The sequence below is a fragment of the Pterocles gutturalis genome, unplaced genomic scaffold, assembly GCF_000699245.1.
Source record: "Pterocles gutturalis isolate BGI_N339 unplaced genomic scaffold, ASM69924v1 scaffold11970, whole genome shotgun sequence".
Taxonomy (NCBI): domain Eukaryota; kingdom Metazoa; phylum Chordata; class Aves; order Pterocliformes; family Pteroclidae; genus Pterocles; species Pterocles gutturalis.
In genome coordinates this window covers 234-9,477 of record NW_010145960.1, presented here as the reverse complement: position 1 = coordinate 9,477, position 9,244 = coordinate 234, and the positions used below count along the sequence as shown (strand labels likewise).

Below are 9,244 nucleotides of genomic sequence, written 5' to 3'. Positions count from 1 at the left end.
ACACACTGCCACCATCGGCTCCTCCACTTCCCACCTCATCCCCAGCTTCTCCAATGCCCCTGGACCACTCTCCAGCGCAGGGGATGCCAGCCTGCGCCAGGTCTCTGCCCAGGCACGGGGCACGGGCACCGGGGTCCCTGGGCAGGGATGCTCCTCTCCAGCAGCCAGCAGCTACTGCTCTGATACCGCTCTGCGGCTGGCTGGTGCCCTCTGCAGTTGTTTCTCCTGATCGCAAATGCAAAATATTAACAACATGAAGGGACAACTTTATTGCTTGATGAGAGCAGGCGAGGACAGATGACATATGCCTGTCTTCCCGGGTTTGGAGAAACATCCTGTGGTCCCTGTCCAGCAGGGGCAAAGCTTTTGTCAGAGGTGGGAACACCTTTCTCTGGGTGTTTGCCGAAGGTCCGTCTGCTCCAGTTTAGCTCAGATTGTGTCACCGTCGCTCTCAACGAGGCTGGATGAAGAAGATGTAAAAGGCAGAATCAGGCTGTTGCAGCAAAGAACAATGAGCTTTGCTTTACTTTGCAAAGGAGTTTGTTGTCGATGTTTATTTTTAAAAGATCTTATCTAGACTAGAAGCCATCTCTCAGGTTTGGGGGTTTTAAGGAGACATCTCAGCAGAAAGGCAGAACCCCCCGGATCCCGGTAGCCTCTCGGTGTGCAACCCCAGGCTGTGCACAGGCACCAGCCACCCAGCAACTGACCCAGCAACCCATCCGAGCCGAGGAGCCATGTATCCCGCACTCGCAGCATCGCACTGAGCCTCGTTGCTCCCAGCAGATATCCTTATGCGGAAAGGAAAACACCAACCCCCTCGCTGGAACGCAAAAAAAGCCAGTTCCAGGAAAAGAGCTGAGATAACGCCAGCTCCCGCTCGCGGGTTCATTTACCACATCCCCGGGGGAGTACTTCTCTGCCGGTAGCAACCTCTTCAGAACAGTGGGGCTGTAACACAGGAGGTGTGTCCCCGCTGTGCCCACGCAGCAACACACACTTGCTCCTTCCCGCAGATTTCGGAGAGCCAGCCGAGCTGCCGGGGCAGCACATCACTCTGCAGGGATCCTTTCTTTTCCTGAGCTGCTTTTTTTCCGACCCAAGGAGATGGTTCTTTTTTGATCAAGTCCTTCTCGGGAAGTTTTCCAGGTCTGAGCAGCACAGGGGCGATCCCTGCCCGCGTCCTCTCCAATCCTCTCTCTGTGGGATTTTCGTACTCTTGACACACTGAAAATTCATTATTTCAGCAAAGGTTTCCTAAGGCCCCGGTTAGAATAGCCCGTGGCTCCATCCTGTGCCAGGACCATGGTCCTGCCCCCGCAGCAGCCTGTCCGGGTGCTCCAGGGGCCCTGGTCCGTGCTGGCGAGCGGTGGAACCCTGCGGGCACCCAGCAAAGCTGTCACACGGCGAAGCTGTCACCAAAAACGACATCATGTCTTTGAAACAATCTTTTGCTGCAGCTCCATTCGCTGAGCGGGTCAGAGCCCAGCTGTACAGCGTTTCTAGAAAACGGCATCTTTTGATTGTCTCTCAAGCAAAACATCATCTGGAAAAATCCCTTTGAGTTGTTTTGGTGATTTGGAAAAGACCAGCACCTCTCAAGAAGCCAAACACGCTGCAGATGTCCGGCTTTCGCTTTATCTGGGTGTCAGTGACACCAGCAAACTCCCTTGCACAAGGCTCTGACAGCAGCTGGATCCTCCGAGATGATGACATCCCCCAGCAGGGGTTGTGTCCTCCTGCAAAAGCAAAGTTGTTTTTAAAGAATCAGCTCCAAGCTCCGTCGATCACTGTGGCTGAGCAGGAGTCCGACTGTAGCTGAAGCAAAGCTGGTTCCTGCTTTTATACAAAACTCCAGGAACCAAATCCATCCCCGGGAAGCCCCAAGGCTCTACAGGGTGCATCCGGAGGCAGGGAGCCCGTGGGACCGGCAGCGCCGAGGGTGTCCGGAGCACTGAAACCAGCTCTGCTGCTGGAGAAACGATCCTCTGGAGCTCCATGTGCTGATTGAGGATATTTCAGCATCTCTGGGCTGATACCATTCACAGCATGGGGTCTGGGGGCTGCCGGCGGTGCCCGGTGCCCCCGTGCAGAGGGACACTGAGGAGCAGAGTCACCTGCCGCCCGCAAATCTCATCACAGCCCGGGGGAGGGTTATTGAAATTAAAGGTTATTTGAAACGGGTCGAGACTCTGAAAGCATGACTTGGAGCATTTTTCTGTTCGATCAGGAAATGGAATAGGATAACCCCCTTGGGATTAAATTTATCGAGAAAAAAAAAAAAAAAGTGAATCATTGCCGTTTCCCTCCCCCAGAAAGCCTTTTCCTCTTCCCAGGGCGTTGCAGGTCGGTGTTTTACATTGAACTTGGAGCAGAGCTAGTGCAATTTGAGCAGAAATTACCCTCCAGAAACCCGCTGAATTGTGCCGGAGGCTCTGCTGGTGGTCAGCGGGCTTTCAGCGCCCCCCGGGCAGCAGCAATGCTGCAGCGCAAACCCCGCGGGCACGGGCTCAGCCTTCCCTTATCTGGGGCTGGTGGGAGGGGTCCCCGCCCAGGGCAGGGGGTGGCCTCTACGGTCCCTTCCCACCCAGCCCATCCTGCGGGTCTGATCTTTTCTCGGTGCTCCCCCTCGTGGGAAAACGCTTCCAAAACCCTCCCGGCTCCGCTCAGTCCCTGCTCTCCAGAAACCAGTAATAGTTAAAAAATCCTTTGCTTTGGTTTTAATCTTGAAAAGGGGGGAAAAAAAGTGACAGAGCGCTTCTACTTAACAGAAACAGAGTCAGTTTAGATTTAATTTTAAAATGTAAATAAGAGACTCTCCCATTTTAAGTGCTAAACTGACTTTGCGCAGACTTGCAGACGCTGCCTTGAAGCCATTTCGGACACGAGGCACGACAGCGAGTCTTACAGAGTAATGAACCAAACTGGAAACAGCAAAGAACAGCACAAGGGTCACGGTACAGCATGGGTTAGCAATCCAAACCTTTTTGGAAGAGGAGTTCAGTGCTGGGCTGACGATGGCAAGAACTACACAGAATAAATCCATTCTGCTGAACTGAGCTGCAGGCTGCATCTGCTGAAACCAGTGTGTGCAATGGTCACCATGGAGCTGGTGTACTAAAGAGCAAACAGTGAGGGACAAAACCTTGCTCTTGTTCCATCCGTCTGTCCTAACAGCATGGCACAGCAAAACTGAGAACCTTACCGTAGGAAAACATCCCCACTTTATTCTCACAAAAAATAAATTATTTTACAGAAGTAACTAACATTTAATGAGTTGTCCCAGCTGACAAAAAAAAAAAAAAAAAAAAAAGAGAGAAACAGAAAACCCCAACAGAAAACCATGCAAAACGCATCTTTTGGGATATTTCATGATAGCCCATTCCAGCAGGAGTAACTGAAGTTAAGAAATTTTCCACCCACCCGCTAGAACTGACAGCTCAGCAGGTGTGCAGTAACCTATGGAAAAAGGGGATTGTTCTCCCCTCCCCCCCTTTTTTTTTTAAGATAACTTTGGTACCAAAAGCAGGGAGATACTCAGTCTTGTTGGCACAGCTGTGACACATCGGTGACGGTTTTCCAAAGGAAAAGGTTTCCCCCGCTGTTGAGGATGCATCGCCCAGCTGGCGCCCGTTCAATCATCCCCTGCCTTGGGGAAAGCTTTCTGTGGCTTATTATTCAAATGGCTACAAATCCCTGAAATCCAAACAGATGTTCGCACTGAGCTCCAAGGATTTCTCACCGTTTAACCAAACACAAACCCACTGGAGTCATCACTGTTTCACGGCGGAACAGCTCCCACCGCAGGGGATAGCTCCTGTGCCTTGAGCAGATAACACACCCCTGGGGCACCCGAATCGTTTGTCGGTGCCATGGGGTGTCCCTGTAAAAATCTACCTTGTTCTAGTCCAGTCCCTTGGTTCTGAATTCTTTTTGGAATTCATTTCAGCTTTAATGTGTTTATCAACAGCGAAACTGAACAAAATGTTTCCTTCTCTAAGAGAAATCTAAACCTAAACTCAAAAAAAAAAAAGGATATTTCTGAACTCAGAAAGCAGCCTTTCAGTACAAGAATCTGTTTTATTTTTACAGTGCAGTGATTGAAACAATGTAGAAATTTAACTTGTAAAACTGAATTTATATCACAATGTCTATCAGAAGGCAATACATACATGTTGTTTTGTTTTTAATCATAAAATATTTCTCTGGACACCAGAAATTACAAACTCTTAACACTATACTCTTTATTTTAGAGTCTAATTCATCATAATTTACATCTATCTTATAAACAATTTCTTTTAAAAAACATATGGAAGATAAAAAGAACTCAAGTATTAAACTCAAGGCCTTGATTATTATTTTTTTTTTTTTAAACAAAGATATTTTAAGAAATGTATCAAAATGGTAACTCTGGGGGTACTGTAGCTGCTAGTCAGGCTCTGTCACACACTGCTCCACAATTTCACGCAGGTTTGGATTCTCCATCGCAGCTGCTACTCTCTCTTTGTCGTTGATCTGCTTGTTGACTGCAAAACATCACAGGAAAAGTCAAGTCAGACGCAGCTTCCAGCGATACCTTCCACATCCCGCGTCAGTGACGTGACAAACACAAGATATCAAGCACAGTGAAGATTCTCCACATCTAGTGAACGGCCGGCTCAAAGACTGAGAAAATGTACAGCAGCAGCACACTGTGTGACCTTTCCTTGCAATGTGCTGAAGAGCCAGCAGCCAAAGGACAGAGGATTAACAGGAAACTGGGAACAAAGCAAGTGAAAGCTCAGCCCCAACAAACAACCACCAGAAACCAAACACCTTTGTTACTTTTCTAGTTTGGGAAAATAATGTAAGATGCTCTAATGACATGTCTTAAAATAAAGTGTGAAATTTGTGACACATTAGTAGTCCAAGTTCTCCAGTTTCAATTTCTGGTCATTTATCAGAAGAACAGATTTTCAATACACAAAGATATCTAATGCCTAGGATCGAGAGAGCCTGGGACATTGTGGGGACAAAGGCTTTAACGGCTGTTTGAGACAGCGATTGGCCACAGCTTTGAAAGAATCTCAATGTCCTGTAAGTTTTATTTTGAACATTGACTGCGAAACATATATTTTTGTTACGATGATGTTAGGATAGCAAGATCAACCAGCCAGGAAGTTCTTCACGTTAATCATTCCGCAGCACAGTGGCAACCTCTCGTTACACACACAACCCAACGCCTGCAGGAACGGGGGGGCTTTTTTGTTTGATTTAAAAAACCCCAAACAACACCACGCATATATTCACAGTGCCAATACAGCTTCTGAAACAGCCTCAAGGACATGTTTCCTTAAAAGCTTCACCAGGGTATTAATTTCTGAGAAGGACAGCAAGGGAGGGCAAGGAAAGGACTTCTCAGAGAACACAGGCACACAGCCTGAAGCAGCACTCATTCCCAAGCTGTACTTACTGTCCTCTTCAGTGGAATGGGTGCCTTCAGATATGTAGATTTCCAGCTAGAGGAGAGATCATTAATGTTAGTGAGGTTTATACATCAACAGCTGAATAGATTCATTACTGGAAAAAAAAACTGTACAATACACATACAATGCATGTAATTCATGCTTTAAAAAATGTTCACAGACAACAAAAGGGGATCGCTGACAAGAGCTGATCTCAGACTTCACGGCAACACAATCACAAGACAATCCCCTCCCTCACTTCAGAGAGTTCCCAATTATCTTTCTTCAAAATTGCGGAGGCTTTCATTCCTCACTAATATCAACCACTCTTGAGAAAAAGTAATTGCTGCTGGAAACAGAGGAGAATCGGCACTGCTTTTCCAACACGTTCTCTGCAGGGCACAGCTCAGGAATGATTTGCTTAAGAGCCACCAGAAATGCAGGTGCCACTTTCACAAGCTAAGCACTCTTGAAGAGACATCCTTTGGAAGAGATTCCTCCTAAGATATTCCTCCTACGTTTTGCTCAGCGATGACAATCACAGATATTCTATTTGAAAATGGCAGTGTATCACAGTATCTATTTACTGCACGGGAAGAGATGACAAGAGTAGACTCTAAGCAGACCCAAATCACCTTTATGCATTTAACAGCCTGGGAAAACAACAACAAAACAACCCTCAGACAGGCTGAGCTGCGAGGAGACCTCATAAACCTGACATAGCAAAGGAAAACCAAGTCAACAAATCCTGCGCCTTGTATCTTATCTCACTGAGGCTAAATCTGTTTATTACCACGTGTCCAGCATAACAGATCACTGTCTACCTGATCTTCTAGAACGGCAAGTCTCACTTCACACAGTGTAACTGGAAAGGTGACACTAGCAACGCTAAAAACAACCCAACAATCCTAAGCTACTTTAAATTATTTCAGGCAAGTTTCTAAAAGTCTATAAAACACTATGTTTGTCATTAAAGGTCTCCTCTTATTTCCTGCTAGGACACCCTTTCTTTAAGGATGTATTAACACCCTGTTTCCTATTTTACACTCCAGCAGCACGGCCAGGGCTGGCCCCTGTCGGGGACAGGTCGCTGCCCAGGGTCAGGCCCCTGTGCCTGCTGTACCACAGGTCCCACAACACAGGTCATACAGGCAAGAGTACGACTCCCATTCATCCTAACACCGGATTTGAAAACACGCTCCTTCCACCCAGCAAGAACTCAAATGCCAGCTGGTGTATTTCAGAGCTTCATCACTAAATGGTCTTTTGTAAAGGAAAGGAAGAACCACAGATATTCAGACCCCCCCAGGTGCTACACCGCACTGCAATATTCACTCCCTCCATACGACGAGCTTTAAAAAGAGCCCTCCTTAATCACAGCCTGCAAACTACTTGCTCCTGCAGCATGCACTACTTTAAAGAGAGCTTAGCACACACTCAGGCAGCTCAAAGCCAGTTCCAGAACACTTACCTTATGTCTAAAAGGCAAACACCTCTGAAGTTTTATTCTTAAACAAAGGCCTGTTTAAACAAAACAGATCAGAGATTTTACTGTAAAATTCAAGCTTTGAGGTGCATTTTCAGAGAATCAAAACATATGTAACAATCAAAAACTACCAGTGTAACTGACAACCTTCTCCTTTTGCACGAAATAACTTGTGGTTTTGACCCTTCCAACACAGCTTCTCAGTTAAGCTCATACCTGCCTTACAAGCTTAGGAGGTCTCTGGTCTCTAAACACCTCCTAGAAACACTAAATACAGACAAATTCCTCCATTCCAGCTTTCTTTGGTAATTTTATAAAGCTTCCCAGCTGTCACCGTGGCTGCATCTGTGCTGAGAAGAAAGCTTGCTTTGTTTTCTAGCATTTGTTAAAAGACTCCAACGCAAACTGCTCGGAGAACACCAGCCTGCAATGACTTGGGGTCCACTCAAGCTCCTAACTTCACTATTTAATGCCTGATGTACAGACTGAGCAGAGTGCTGTGGTCCATCTCTGGGAGCGAGATCCAAGCTTGGGGACACCCCTGCCGCCAGTTCCCCCCAGGGTCTGGCTCTGTGGTGAGCTACACGCAGCCAAAGCCGTACCGCAGCCCCAGTCTGTCCTCAGGCTGGGCCAGTGGGAACAGCAGCAGCAAACACTCCCCAACAGAACCGCCAGCTTAGGGTACTCTGAGCTGATAAGGAAGTTTGGAACAAAACCTGGCTGATGTTTAAGGGCTGAGAAGTTCAAGATTTGATATGCACATCACTGATCCTCAGGTCTGAGCCTTAACCCACCAACGTTCCTGACAGGGTCAAGCTATAAATAAATTACTGCTGTTTGGCATGCTAACGCTTCACTGTCTATACTCTTCTTCCTACATAAAGCTGCAAAGGTTCTTCATTACTGTACTGTACTTCCTATTTAAAGACTTATTTTCCCTTAAATCTTTAAAATAGACTGAGAAATCCTAGTATTGCTATATAATGGTAAGAACTGCTAACCTTGGAACATTTAAACAAATCATTTCAGTGATCTCAGACAAGATTTTTCAGATGTGATCTCACCATAAATAATAAGGAAGGAAAAAAAGCAAAATAAGCCAGTGTAGATTCTCATTCTGAATTGCTGTCAAACTCCTAATAGTCCAGGAATGTTTTTTTGATTCTTGGATTGCACATAGGGGTTTTTGTACATGCGTGGGAATGGAGAACAGGCCATCAGGTAAGGGAAAGTTACGGGAAACAATCAGAAAGTTTTAACATTTTTTTAAAATGTAAAAGCTGACAAAATTTTCAATTTAACATTACTAAAATAATTGGGAAAATATAAAGAAGGGCTTCTGCACCACTTCTCAGCAGATTTTTGAGAGAGTTTCCCTAACGTGATAAAACCAGACAGATCTCCCCACATTTCTTCTGGTTTTTGTTTGTTTGTACTGCTAGAAGAGTTCTCAAGATGAAATTCCTGGTCAAACTGCTGGCAAAACCACAGAGAATTTTAACTAAGTCTGATGCTTTCCAGACAACCTAAAATTAACTTTATGCTCCCTGTTACAGATTTAATGAAACAGAAATCTCACCAATGAGAGTAGCCAAAGAACAATGAGGTACTGTGGGTGTAAACCTGATGATAACCAGATATTCATCTTCACCCATCTCCTGCACTTCAACACAGCTTTCTGTTACCACTTCCAGTTCTTCCAAAGTATTCGGTTTCTCCGGGTCCCGGATAGTACGGATTATATCTGATGCAGAAGACAAATGACCAACAGTAAAGTAGCTTTCCTGAACTTAATAAAAGGCGCTTTTAAAGGTAAATTACTTCACCAAGCAGTAAGAGGAACAACTAAAGCTGATTTAGTTCAGCAATACTTCATGGATGCCTCTGGTCTTTTCAGTCTAAATTTTACAGAGAGATGCTTTACTTCTGCAAAGATCATGCACGTGTACAATCCTACGGATTAAATTTAAACTTTATTGAAGTTTTAAACTTGAGTTTGTTTGACATTGTTTCCTCTTATTCTTTTTAAAGAAAAATGTCTCCAGTGCTGCATAAAATCGTCACACTACTCTTAATTGCCTACAAAATAACAGTGCCTTGAAGCCTGACAATGTTTTTGGAATCCTCTAAGATCCTACATGCAGCATTTCCAGAGGTGAAATCTTTCCATATTTTACAAAAAACCTCAGTCGTTCAGTAACAGAAATCTCCACTTTGCTGGACTATCTGGCTGACCTTTCTGGAATTACTTGCCCTTCCAGGTGTGTCCAGCTCCTCTTCTGCCTCAGGTGATGAAACACTGTGGTAACCCCCC

At 45.6% G+C, this 9,244-nt stretch overlaps 1 protein-coding gene across 1 annotated transcript in view; it reads right to left on the bottom strand.

The window, feature by feature from the left end:
• Positions 1–4,428: 4,428 nt before the first annotated feature.
• Positions 4,429–9,244, bottom strand: part of FAM96A (family with sequence similarity 96, member A) — a 4,980-nt gene continuing 164 nt past the window's right edge. The window contains exons 2-5 of the mRNA XM_010085552.1: positions 8,510–8,674; positions 6,916–6,965; positions 5,453–5,498; positions 4,429–4,526 (exon numbers count right to left, since the gene is read on the bottom strand). Of these exons, the coding sequence (XP_010083854.1) occupies positions 4,429–4,526; positions 5,453–5,498; positions 6,916–6,965; positions 8,510–8,674 (359 nt within the window). The remainder of the gene's footprint in view (positions 4,527–5,452; positions 5,499–6,915; positions 6,966–8,509; positions 8,675–9,244) is intronic.